This window comes from Polistes fuscatus, unplaced genomic scaffold, assembly GCF_010416935.1.
Source record: "Polistes fuscatus isolate 324 unplaced genomic scaffold, CU_Pfus_HIC Scaffold4, whole genome shotgun sequence".
Classification (NCBI taxonomy): Eukaryota; Metazoa; Arthropoda; class Insecta; order Hymenoptera; family Vespidae; genus Polistes; species Polistes fuscatus.
Genome location: NW_025113118.1, coordinates 6,930,223 through 6,944,565, shown reverse-complemented (window position 1 = coordinate 6,944,565; position 14,343 = coordinate 6,930,223). Strand labels below are relative to the sequence as shown.

The following is a 14,343-nucleotide window of genomic DNA, read 5'->3' as shown; positions in this document are numbered from 1 at the left end:
TCTTTTTACTTTAGACGAAATTTTGAAAGTTTCATATGAATTTTTAAAGAAACAAACATTAGTTACGAGCTTCCTGTCTCTCTCACTCTCTCTCTCTCTCTCTCTCTCTTTCTCTTTATTTGCAGTATCTCTTTATGTGCACGTGTAACAGTTAAAATCTGATCAATGAATTATTATTGCTAATAGAAAAATTCTAATAACAAAAACAAACATACATATGTATTATAAACATGAATTAATCAAAATTATATAACAGTGATATATTATTATCCATGACTAGCGACAGTGAACGTAATATTTGTCAAAATAATGAGACGTTTAAAAATGATTTAGCAACTAACTCTTTTTCACCCTCATATATATCACATACATATATCACATATATGTACGTTTATATAAATAACTTGTGCATCAGCGATAAATGTTTGAATAATATTTTTTTCAACGATAACAACAAAAGATGTGTCCGTTAACTCTCTATCGATATATTTGTTTCTTTTTTTCTTTAAATTAACTAATATATAAATTATTTTATAGCACAAGTTAAATGTTCAAACGATTCATTAATTTTCTATTAAATTATGATAAAAATAATATTTATAATAATAATAATAATAATAATAATAATAATAGTATTCATAATTATTAATTATTAATGAGAATAAAAAAAACGATACAAGTTTTTTATCGTTGTCGTTGTCCTTGAACGACATAACGGAATCGTCCGTACCGTAAAAAACATTTAATATCACTCGTATAGTTTATTTATAAGGTACTATCGAGGAAAGACTGACGGCTAATTTTTCTTTCTCATCGTCGGAAAATAATAATCTAAGGCGCAACTTATCGTGAGAAAGAAAAATAACTAGAGAAAGGAAGAGTTATAGGGGAAATTTAACATTTTTCTTTCTCTCTCTCTCTCTCTCTCTTTCTCTACGTATATATGCAAATATCTTTGATATCAATTGATATTAAATATGATTATTTTATGACAATTTCAACAAATTTTTGTTTACGTTTATTATCTTTCTTTCTTTTTCTTTCTTTATCTTTATTTCTCTCTCTCTTTCTTCTCGAGATTGTATCCATAATTATACGAACAGAAAATAATAGGAATAACATTTTGGCGCGCAATATCTCAAATTAGAGTAAATACGATGATATTATAAAGACAACGAAAATGATGAAGATTGAAAATATCGTATTTAACTAAAAAAAAAAAAAAAAAAAAAGAATTATGATATGAATAACTAAACATTCAGATTAGTTATCTCATATGCGATGACTAGATAAAAAGAAAAAGATTAAAATCGACCGATTAATGCTTCCATAACATTTTTCAAAGTCGAGATAGAGGTTGATGAAAAATTTTCGATTCATTTTCACAACCCTTCTTTTTTCTTCTTCTTCTTCTTCATTCTCGATCGACAACATTCGAAAATGCAGTCCAATTAAGGACAAGTCGGATGTGTCGAATAAAATCATAATCTCGATGAATTAATCATCTTTAAATTTGTCTTATTCGTTCGACATCAATTGAACGCTATCATCAGCTGATCTGTGAAGTCGACGTACCTCCGAAAAGCTTCTTATCGGAGTTGGGTGTAACAGTGAGAAGGTATGCGAGTGTCGATCTGCAACAAATGAAAAGAAAAAAAAGAAAAAATGTGTGTGTTGTGTGTATGTGTGTGTGTGTGTGTGTGTGTGTGTGAATTAAATAAAATTAAATATATTATAAATAATTTATAATATATTAAATATATTTATTATATTATAATATTTATAAATAAAATTATAATATATAATATATTATAATTATATTATATATATTATTATATTATAATATAATATATTATAAATATATTTATAGAGAATATTTTATATATCATATCATATTAAAATTTATAAATATTATTATAATATTTATAATATATTAAATATATTATAAATAATTATATTATTATTTTTTCTATAAATATTTACAATCTTCGAAAAGTATTTTTATATGTATAAAAGTTATACAGGGTAGTAGAAAAAAGAAGTACGATATTTTGAGGACTTATAGTGTTCACCGATACGAATAAAAGACGTTTAATTAATACGGGTTCTAAAATAACTCTTTAAAGCTTAAAATTCAATTTTACATCGTTAATTGCCTGGACGGTAAATTTTTAATCGTTTTCGAATAAAATAAACTTTTATTATTATTTATCGAACTTGATAAATATTTATTAAAAATTTGTAATGTTTTAAATCTACGAAGTAACTTGTGTTAATATTGGTAATAGGTAAGCATAATAAATAAATGTATTATAAATTATTATTATTATTATTTTGAATAATTCGAACTGCAAGTATTTCTCTCTCTCTCTCTCTCACATAAACATCATAAAAACAACAACAATAAAAAATAAAAAAGAAGAGAAAAAAATTAATGTCCGATAAAGGAAAACGTTCACATCAGATAGGAGTCTGAAATTGATAGGAAAAAAAAAACTAAGCGTGGCATATTTTTTTCGCAAATAGTAAGACCGATCGAAGAAGCAGTGTTGAGAGGTGGTGGGAAGTCGATGAGGATGAAAATGGGAAGGATTTGACCCCAAGACGGCGTCGAGAAAATATATTTAATTAAAATTCATTAATATCGACGTATCGACTAATCGTTTATACGGTTTTAAAAATAAAAATACACTGAAAAGAAACAGAAAGGGAAAGAAAAAGAGAGAGAGAGAGAGATGCAAATATATTTATAAGGCAGACAATTAAAAAAAGAGAGGAATATTTCCGTTTTATCTAAATAATGCATAACACAACTATACATCGAGAAGGTCACGGATATCATCTTTTTACGTCATTGCAATAAAATTTTGATGACATTTCACTAAAACTCGCCCCCGTTTTAATCTGTTTTTAGATAATCCGCATTTAAAATAAGATAATGATTCTAGAGATCGGCCGATAATATCAAAGAACTTTTCCTACTTCGTATGATTAATAAATTTCTTTTTGGAACGATGAATCATACTGATATAATATCATTATATAGATATACACACACTAAAAAAAACTTTGTCGTATTTTTATAAAGGGAATGGGACAACGAAAAAATAAAATAAGTAGATTTTAATAAAAAATTAAACGAAGATTCGATCGAACATTATTCTACGACCATAAAATCCAATCTCTTTATGCTTGTTTTTTTGTGTGTGTGTTATTTTCATTTTTCAAAGCTCACCTCTTATATCCGTAGAAGGTTCACTTCTCGAAAGCTCTTGCTCGTTTCTCCTGTGAGTTCCACAATTTTGATTATGTCGGGAAAAATCAAACGCCGTTGAATGTGGCCAAGAGGCTGGGGGTGGACTACGCACTAGGTGCTCGTGTACTTGGGCCAGGGTCAAAGGGTCCGTGTCGCATAACTCCTGAAAGTTATTTTAAGAGGGGATCGTGTTATAAATACTTTTAATTACAAAATAAAAAGTAATATGAAAGTGCGAATATGGTTTCTGTTTTTTTTATATTTTAAACTTCAAATATAAAGTTATAAAAAAGGTAAAAATATTGCTTTTTAAGAATACGAAAAATTTGTTTATTTATTTATTTATTTGTTTGTTTGTTTGTTTGATTGTTTTCTCAAAGAAAATAGGAACGTTATCGTAATCACATTTTATATTTACTATTTCAATAAAAATAGGTCAGTTTATATAATTTCTCCAGAGATTTCAAGATCACATTTGTATTATACATCGACATTCTTTTTAACGGTGTCCTATCTGATACGAATATAACTGCAACTTTTATTCCAATATATATATATATATACTTAAATTCAATACTATATCTAAATCTTTACAACAAGTACTTACTTGAGACATAAGATTCGCATCGTCTGACTCTGATTCTCCGATCGATTCGACAAGACTCTCGCGACTGGCCAATACCTGAAGACAAGAAAATATAGAGGTGAGAAGAAACAACTAATAAAGGTGACTATAATAAAAATAACAAACTATCCATCCCCTTCCTTTTGTTATTTTTCTTAATAATTTCTATACTATTACTGTTAAAAGACGTAGCTAGGGGAAAACAAAAAGAAAAAAAAAAAATAGAAAAGTGACACAAAGTTGAAAATAACAAACTACCTTCTCCATTTTATATTCTTTTTTAAATATCGTTATAATGTTACTGTCAGTTACTTGGCATTATTTGCATGCTAATACCTAAATAAAGCAAAGTATAGAAGTAAAAAAAAGAAGATAAAAAAGTAATTAAATTAAAAATAAATCATCCCTTTTTCAGACGCAGAGGGTACTTTTTTTTGTTACATTGTCATACTATTATTATTAATAATTTAACATTAATTATATGTCTCATCATGTTTATTCTTGTTTTCTTATTTTTTTAATTTAAAGATTTTTATTTGTTCTATATATAATATTTAAAAACTATTATATTATATACTACTATTATAGAACCATTATACTTTTATCTAATTTCTGTGCGTTACTACTATTATAATGATAAGTTTAATAATAATTATTAATAATTTTGTTTCACCTATATATATTATATTGTACTACACTTTAGGGAACCTAAGCTCTAGGGTCAATAAAATATTATTAAATAAATAAATAAATAAATAATTTATATATGAATATATCTCTATGAGATAATGAGATGAAAATTGAAGAAGATAAGGAAGATTCCTTTGAAAATTCGAACCTGAAGATATGGATTATCCTGACGACTGAGCCTGATTGCCTCCATATCCTGATCAATGTTTCGCGTTCTACCTGGTGTCGAGGTCAAAAAAGAGTGTGACGGTGAGGGCTGACAAGCAACGTCGACGTCGACGGCAGTGACGCTCAAGGTCGACGGAATCCTCGACACGGCATTGTCGTTCTCGTTTCCCCCTCGGCGGCACGTGTTTGCGATAATGGCTAAAGGTACATATATTACATTTCGTATATATGTACTAACATACACACTTATATATTTGTATATATATATGCGTATATATGCGTTTAGCTGCATTGATTTGGTGCTTCGATAAAACGAAGCACGAAATCTTTACATAGAACGAACAACTTCTCTCTCCCTCATTATTTGTTATTAATATTTATGTAATGCAACTTGAAATATGGAACTAGGTAATAGTGGTTCTCCATCGTCATTGAATGGATAACTAGAATTCATTAACTACTCTTTTTAAGACTAAATTCAATAATTCATTATACGTTCGACGTTAAGTACATTTTATTAATTGCTTTTTTATTATATATATATTATATATACATTATATATACATATAAATTCATTTTCCTAAGGTATATAAAATTGTTAATTAATTAACACTCAGAAATGATTGATTTCAAATTGTTTGTTTTGTAATTATTAAGAATTATTAATCGAAAATTGTTTTTTTCTCAATTTATTATCGTCAAATGAAATTCATTAAAAACAGTAACGAATAAATATATATATATATATATTTTTTTTTCAAAGTACTCCTTTAATTATAATGTCAATAAAAATGAATAATGTATAAGTGTAAATTACATATACTTTTTTTTAATTAAGAAATTATTGGATGTTTTAATTTTTTTATGTAACTTTTTACGTAGACCATGTGGTATATATATATATATATATAAATCTGTGGAAACATACCAGGTGACTCGATCCTAGGAGAACGTTCCATTTCTTCGTCCTCGTTGATCTTCATCCCTAAGTTGAGTTTTCTTGACTTAAAGAGGTTCGTTAGGAAGGCGGTACCCTTGCGCTTTACACGTTCGTATCGGTGCGCGTTCTCTCCCGACACGTGTATCATAATTTACCTGGAAATTAATAATGTTCCGAGTATCGATTAATTAGAAACTCGTAGAAGCGTGTTTAAAGGAAAGAGGAAACCTATATTTCTAAAACTAGACAAAGTGCTTACTATTACTATTAGTCAAATCGAAACTGATGTTTTTCCACTTCGTCGAACTTATTTCTTTTACACTTTATTACGAAATTAAATATTTCATCTTTTTTTTTTTTTAAATAAAACTATTGTTTTGTAATAATTATCGTAATCGTCGAATCGATAATTTCACGAGTGTAAGTCAATTAATTGTCGATAATATTTTATCTAACATATATATAAGTGAGGTTATATAATAAAACAAATAAAAGATCAAGAGACACACAATTAAAAGTAAGAAATGAAGAAGAAAATATCTACTCGAATGGAGTTATTAGCAGTCGAGCAGAAAAAAAAGCAACCCTTCTGAAGGTCGACACCCGTATCTTTGTCGAGTGGGCTGTTACAGTGGAATTAAGTGGCGGTGCTCGTTATACCGAATGAAAAAGAAAAATAGGAAAAATGCGAAGATACTGTAAGGACGTTGGTAAGTATGTAATATACGTATATATAGATATATATACTACTTAAAAGTATACAATAATGGATTTCTTTACATTTCTTACAAAAGTAACCTTTTCCATAACTTTTTTCTTTCTCTTTCCGTATTTTTTTTCTAATCGAAAGGAATTTTTTTACAAAGCTGAGCAAAACCCTATTAAAGATAAACGTAAACACGTGTACCGATAATAATCGATCGATCTTTATTATACAACGCGTACTTATAAATTTATTTTATATAGATATGTATATATATATATATAAAGGTTTATGTGCATTTTATCAACCATGATTGATTAAAAGTCGATTGAAAATGTAGTTCTTATGTATAGAAATATACTCGAATTATATATATTAAGTATTTATAATTTATATATACATATATATATTTATATATTTATAATTTGTATATCTATATATAAATAAAAAATTTATATATAAAATAAAAATAAAAGAAGAAATATATATAATAATAATAATAATAATAATAGATAAAATAGCAATTAAATCCAATCAACGCATTAATCTCTCGTTTTCTTTTATATTTTTTTTTCTATCTCTGTTTTACGTACCTTTACTCACAATTGATTTTTAAAAGAAGACTCACGTGTATTGTTATCGATCACGTGTCTCGACTCTTTCATTTTGCGATACGCTAATTAAAGAGCCCGCGTTTCTACCGTTGAAACGTGTTCCATATGTAAGCCTATATACACACACACACTTATATAAACGTATAAATTTGTCCTTCGTTAATTTAACTTCAGATACAAAAAATGTATTTCTAACGATCGTTGTTGTAAATTGTCGTCGTTTTAATCGTTGTAAATCGATCAAAAATGATCATTTTGATCGGAATGTATGATCATGATCTGACGGAATCGTCTTGCGAACTGTAGTTGCGGAAGGGTGTGCTCCTCCGGCTAGTTTTCGGACATTGCGCAGTTGCAACTGACACAGTGTACCGGCGAGCCAGGTAAAGCATAGGAAGGAAGGTGGTATAAAGCATTCGAATGAAAAAGAAAACTATAGAAATGTGTATGTAAGCATATACCTAAATTTGTGTGAAAGAATAAGAAAGATAACATGAATGAGAAAGAGAGAAAGAAAAAGAAGGTGCGTGAAAAATGCAAAATTTGTGTATCTATGTAAGAGAGGAAAGGAAAGGAGAAAGAATGAGAGAGAGAGAGAGAAAGAGCGCGTGAAAAATAGAAGAGTTGTATATATTTATGAGAGGAAGAGTGGAAAAGCAAGATTTATATATGAGATCGAAACAAACAAAGAGAGAGAGAGAGAGAAAATGTGTAAAAAAATCTAAGATTAATGCAAATAGGTGAGAATTATAGAGATAGAATAAAAAAACGTAAAATATGTATATAAGAATTGTATCTGAGAAAGATAGAAATATACTTATAAAAAACAATATATATTTATGTATGTGTGAAAGAGAGAGAGAGAGAGAAATAAAAAAAGAAAAATTAAGATATTTGATATTTCTGTGAGTAAAAGAGAGAGAAAAAAAAAGGAATATTAAAAATGTGTACTTATGCATGTGTGTGTGTGTGAGTAAAAATGATAGAAAGAAAAATCTGTGAGACGTGTATATGTATACTCATGTTAGAGAATGAAAGAGGCAAAGATATAGAGAGGGTGAATATAAGGGTTGGAATGAAGAAAGGTAAGAAGGGTGATACGGTCGGTGCCAAGTGTTTTAGAGTGTCGTGAAGTTGAGACTCTTAAAGGCTTTTTCGGATGTACATATGTATGTATACGTATTTTATACGTATGTAGTATCTCTTCGTGACCTACATTGTCTACGTTTTCAAGAAACTCAACGACTTCTTATTCTTCGATGATAAGTAACTCTTGGAATACCGTTAAAATCTTGTATCTCGCTCTCTCTCTCTCTCTTTCTCTTTCTCTTTTTGATATCGAAAATTGTTGAAGATAAAATTAATCGTTCGAACGTTAAATCTTCTGAAACTTTTCAAAATACTGACTAATTATTTTATGAAACATTGTGCAACTTGTAAATTTGTTTTATTTCAATGAATAATTTGAATTAAATTTTGTGCAATTGTTTAATTAAATTTAATTTGAATTAATTTTTTTTTATTAATTTAAAATTTTTTTTTGATTTTGAGTGATTATTGTTGTTTTAATTTTAAATTTGAATTATTAAGCATATCGAAGAATTGTTCATTTTTTAATAGCTATGCAAATATTTTTATTTACGATTAGATAAATACTAGATTTTTTTTTAAATAAAGTGAACAGAATTTTTGTTTGGAACGAAACGTATAATAGATTCAATTACAGATATGCAGTGATAAATTGTATCGAAATTATAAAATAAAGAAATTAAATTCATCGAGAAGTTTAATTTGCATAACGTCAATAATTATTAATAGGTAAACAAAGAATTATATAATATTAATTAAAATAAAACATATTCAAGATTAAGTTATATATCGTGATAGATTATCTAGACTAGAATTAAGAAAAAAACAGTAATATAAAAAAACGAAAGGAATTCTTTTCTTTTTTTTCCATAAATATTAATCATCGTCGCGATCTAAATTCGTAAAAAAATCATTCATGCATGAATTCGATCGTAAACACGAAAACGAGAAAGAGAAAGAAAGAAAGAGAGAGATAGAAAACATTAGAATCTAGGAAGGCAAAGTAAAAATTTGCATGCACGCGTTACAACTATTCGGAATAAAAACGTCAGATCGATCGTTCTGATCATTTACGAGTCACGTAATCGTTTTAACCCTGTATAATAGAAGAACCTAACTTTCAAACAAAAAGACTAGAATATGTTCTTACTTTATCAATATCGTTGCAGTTGTTATCAACCCCACCCACGAAAGAAAAAAAAAAGAAAAGAAAAGAAAAGAACGTAAAGCAAATTAAAAACAAAATGAACGGTTTATTATTCAAAAAAAAAAAAAGAATAAAAACAAAGTTAATAAATATGCCAAGAGAATGAAATTCAAGAAAAGAAAATGAGCAGAGAGAGAGAGAGGAAAAGAGAGTTGACGAGATAGTTGAAGTAAGTAATATCCCTGAGTAATTTTCCAGGAACATGCCATTTGATATCGTCCTATCCGAGTTTGCTTATACGATCGATCGAATATACTCGTCCGTTCTCGAGCTAGAAAGAAAGAGAGTGAGTGAGTCTACACGAGGGAAGAAGCACGTCGAGTCGAGTATTTCAGCCCTCTCGTCACACCTACTACTACTACAATACTATATTCACATACATAGATACATATACATATAAATATATATAACGACAGAGTCACACACACACACACACACGTATATATACATACATATATATATATATATATATATATGCATATACACATAAGTGAAAAACACCTACAGCTCCACCACGCGAGTTATTTGAAGAAAGGTTCACGCACCTGTCGACGATGGTCCATCGTCTTTGCTCACAATTGGACTAATTAATGTTCACCTTTTTGATTTATTTTCCTTTCCTATTTGGATCTTGATTTTTAATCTTCCGTTGCGTTCAGTTTTATATTGGATAACGTTAACAAAAAAAAAAGTGTTTGTCTCTGATAAAAAGAATAAAGAAAAAGAGCGAGACAGAGACAGAGAGAGACAGAGAGAGAGAGAGAAAGAGAGAGAGAAAGAAAAAAAATATATCACGATAATAGGTATATAAAAAACTCGTTGTAAACACGAGCAAAATACAAAAAAATTCATTCGCGTTTTCACGAACGTGCGAATCCGTGACAGTCCGCGAAACGCTCTAGGAGAGAGTCTCCGGGTTTTCTGCTGATCCTCCTTCCTTCCTTTCCTTATGGGGGGTGGCGGGTGCATGGAGTGCGGACGAGCTTGTGCGTTCCGCGCAAGCTCAACTCCGTGGCGACCCTTCCTTCATTCGACCGCGCATCTACAAAACCCTCTATGCGTTTTTCTTATTATCTCGTATTATTCTTTATCATTATTATTATTGTTAACACTAGATTTACGGACCGAGCCAATTTGACTCCTTACAAAAATTTGTTTAACATATATATAACTTAAATAGTATTTTTTAAAAACGTATGTAGGTTTTTAGTTACTTAAAAAAATATAAATAATTATTAAATATTATAATATATAAATATTAATATATTATATTATAATAATTAAATATTAATATATAATATATTAATAATAGTAAATATTAATTCCTTCCCTTTTACTCAATCCGCCATTCAAACAATGTTTGTAAGTTATTACAAAAATAATGAACAAAATATCCGTAAATCTAGTGTTAATGATTTTCGCGTGGATGCGTATAAATTCACAGCTCAGAAAATTGTACTTTTTTCTCTTTTCCATTTCGCTTTTCCTCCATTTTTTTCCTTCTCTATCTATCTGTGTTTATTTTCGTGTTAGATGACTATTAAGCTTTTAATATATTCTCGCGTATGCGTAACACGTGAAGTATACGGAACCGACGGTACATTGTACTCGTTGAAAAAAAATCAAATGCTATTTAATTCATATACCTCTGTGTATCGTGTTTTTTTTTCTAATGAATTATTTTGTTTTCTTTTTTTTGTCTAGTTAATATATATGTATAAGCAAGTATTTATACGAGTACCTACTATTTTTTCAGGAACTAATTACGTGATTTTTATCTTATGTATATGCATATGTGTTTATGTATCTCGTATTATTTTGTAAAATTTATTTATTCGGTATCGATTAATCGAAAAAGTTAACTAATTTTTATGCACGTAAATACTTAAGTAAATTGTGCATCTAGATATGTATGTACTTTTCGAATTTTTATTTTTTTTTTGTGGAAACAAATGATAAGATTTTTGTCCTTATGCATAGGTGTTATGTTTTTATAAAATTTGTATATATAGTATACATCTGTGTAAATATTAATTAATTACTTATACATATATATATTTATATATACTTACGTAAGTTTTTTATTAAAATTAACTTTTTTTTTCTTATATACATATAGAACTTGGGAAAAATCGTTTGGAGAAATTCTCGAGTAAATTCGCTTTTCAAAATGTTTAATAGTAAAAAAGATAATATGTACAATCTCAGAAAAATTCTTAGACATTACATTATTGTAACCGTAGACAGTGGTGCGACGAGAGCGAGACTCGACTCGGTCGTCGAGAAACGAAATAAGCGATTGAATTTTAAATATTTCTTTTTATATTTCACGCTCTTTTCGACGTTAATTCTATTTTCCAGCAAATGTCGATTAGTTTAGATGTTTGTCAATTTTCAAAATAGTCAAATTTCGTTTATCATATATATGCTGTTTGTTTGTTTGTTTGTTTGTTTTAGCTACCTCCCCTGTTTTTGTATTTAAATCTGATAACGTTACACGAAAGAGAAAATTTCATTTTAGCAGGATAAACCACATGTAGCATTTAGTAAGAAAAATCTCAATCTTTTTTTTCCCATTTTTTTGCTTCTGACTTTTCGTTTCTGAATATTATTTTCTTCTTCTTGTCATTTACTAATAAACAGTTCGTATATCTCATGGCTAAACGACTCCCCTCATCGTTGTTGATCTTGGAATCTATAATATTATTGTATATATCGAGGATACATAAATCTACATATTCCTCGTATTCTCCACACATACATTTGTTGTGGAGTCTAAAAAAATGAACACGTACTATCAGGACAGTTTTACACTTTCGTCGAGCGAATCCAAATTATAATAAAAAAAAAAAACTACAACAATATTTTTTGTTTAACAGACAAGTAAGTAAAAATGTGTAATATACTATTCGTTTTTTTAAGTACTTGTCATCGCCATAACGACGACGATGACGAGGACGTGAGCCATGCTCAGGGAAAATAATTGAATGAACTTTGACTTTTTAAAGGAAAAAAAATAAAACATTTCTACATTTTACTAACGACGACGAATCCTCTACGAAAAACGCTCGACATAAAGTGCAGTACATATGTATGTATGTATGTATACGGTAGGTATATTGTATATAGGAACACCTCGCGAGAGGTTGGCGTTTGTTATATTTAAAAAAAACGCATATATTTAAAAAAAATTTTTTTAAAAAGAAAAGAATAAAGAAACGAACAAATGTTCTCGGATTGTTTTCCTCTTCTACGACATAACACACACATTTTTGCGAATGTCCTTCGTATAATATCATATAATATATATAACACGTAATGTAATATAATATATATTATAATAATAATAATAATAATAATAATATTAATTAAAAAAAAAAAAAAAAAAAAGCATATTTTTACGAGCTTCTCGTTAGAAACTATTTAACAATTCTGGAACGAACGTTTTCGTACACCTTTCTTTTATCTCAAAATATATCGCTAACGATACGATAAAAAGTTCAAATTATAATAATGATCAAATAATAATAATAATAATAGTAATAATATAGACGCTCTCTGCTAATGCTATCGATATGTAAATCTAGAAAATTTCTACGTTTCCGTATAAATTACAGCGACATCAAGAAACATCGTCTAATATTATGCATAAAAATTAATTCATATTATTTTTCTCTCTCCCTCCCTCTCTTTCTTTCTCTCGTTTTCTAGCATTCACTGGTTTTCCTCACTTTCTCACTTTCTCTTTCTCTCTCTCTCTTTCTCTCTCTAATATATATAATCTATATATTTTTTATATATGTATAATATAAAACACTTTAATAAATCACAGTTACTTAAAAATGTCCGCTTTTCTTTATTCTCTTTAAACTACTCTTCAATTATTTTTAGCCGCGTTACTTAATCCTTCCCTTTATCGTAATAATGGAAGTAAAATGAATCATAAAAAAAGAAAAGTAAAGATAAGAAAATGCAAATGAAAATAAAAAACAAAACAGAAAAAATACATACGTAATACAATGTTGTCTCGTACGAACATATTTCCTTTTTTTTTCTCTTTCGAAAATGTAGATTGCTTTGTAATGATAAAAAAAAGGGGGAGGAAAAAGAAAAAGATAAAGAAGTAATAATAAAAAAAAAAGAAAAAAAAAAAATACTTCAATCCCTTTTTTTTTTTTCTTCACGATTCACAAAGAGGATGATCTCTAATACGAGTTTTTCCACCATTCCTCTTACACTCCCTTCCAAACACAACAAACGTCCATCCGATGTTTCTTCTCGTGTCTTTTAACACTTTCGAGAGATGACGTTTGTGAAGTATAAGCACGTGTCTGGTAGTAGTAGTAGTAGTAGTAGTAATAATAGCAGTAAAAGAGTATGCATCACAAGTGTCATACAAATCACGCGACTACAACACAATGATGACGACACAACATTAACTTCAAGAAATGATTTCCATTCTTGTGATATCTTTCTTTTCTTTCTCTCATTTAATTTTTCTTTTATATTATTATTATTATTATTCTATATGTTTATCTTTTAAATTATTTACCCAATCAAAATTGCGTTAATCGTGAAAGATGATTAAAATTACTTTGACCATTCTTTTACACGCACTTACACACTAACAATGTTCGATTTTCTTTGATTATTAATTAATAAAGATGAAAATCTTTCTCGCATTGTCATCGCACTCTCTTTCATTCTATTTCTCTATCAATCCGTCTATCTCGAAGATACTGAAAATACTGACTTACTCTGAGAAACTCGTGATAACACGCGAGATACATACATATTATATCGTGACCATGATCGATATGATAAAAGATAAGAGAGAACATGCTCGCACTTAACTTCTTTTCACGTGAAAGTGTTGACTTTCCTCCATAAAAAGGGATATTATTAATCGCCATGAAATATGTACGAGCTAATCCGACTTTCTAATTTTACAACGCGAGCCAATTTTCAATCGTCGTTTTATTATATTCCTTTAATTTCCAATTTTTTTTCTTTTTTTTTTCTTTTTTTCTTATAGTATCTTCACTAAATGT

At 28.3% G+C, this 14,343-nt stretch overlaps 1 protein-coding gene across 2 annotated transcripts; it reads right to left on the bottom strand.

Annotated features, from left to right (window-relative positions):
* Window positions 1-1,066: 1,066 nt before the first annotated feature.
* LOC122521373 lies at window positions 1,067-10,233 on the bottom strand. 2 transcript variants are annotated; one of them, XM_043642045.1, is made up of 6 exons: window positions 9,838-10,233; window positions 5,668-5,834; window positions 4,720-4,937; window positions 3,864-3,938; window positions 3,236-3,419; window positions 1,067-1,634 (listed from the first exon to the last, which is right to left on the bottom strand). In XM_043642045.1, the coding sequence occupies exons 2-6, from the start codon at window positions 5,825-5,827 to the stop codon at window positions 1,519-1,521; spliced, it is 753 nt and encodes a 250-aa protein (XP_043497980.1). In that variant the 5' UTR covers window positions 5,828-5,834; window positions 9,838-10,233; the 3' UTR covers window positions 1,067-1,518. The 2 variants fall into 2 exon arrangements, with proteins under 2 accessions (XP_043497980.1, XP_043497981.1); XM_043642046.1 differs by lacking the exon at window positions 9,838-10,233 and adding an exon at window positions 6,976-7,389.
* Between the last annotated feature and the right edge of the window lie 4,110 nt (window positions 10,234-14,343).

What these genes read in the sequence shown, in the direction of transcription:
- LOC122521373 (XM_043642045.1), bottom strand. Translation starts at nt 5,827, where the DNA reads ATGATACACGTGTCGGGAGAGAACGCGCACCGATACGAACGTGTAAAG. An exon ending in TCCTAGGATCGAGTCACCTG is followed by an intron (nt 4,938 to 5,667) that starts GTATGTTTCCAC and finishes ATGTACCTTTAG; the next exon opens with CCATTATCGCAAACACGTGC. An exon ending in ACCTTCTACGGATATAAGAG is followed by an intron (nt 1,635 to 3,235) that starts GTGAGCTTTGAA and finishes CATTTGTTGCAG; the next exon opens with ATCGACACTCGCATACCTTC.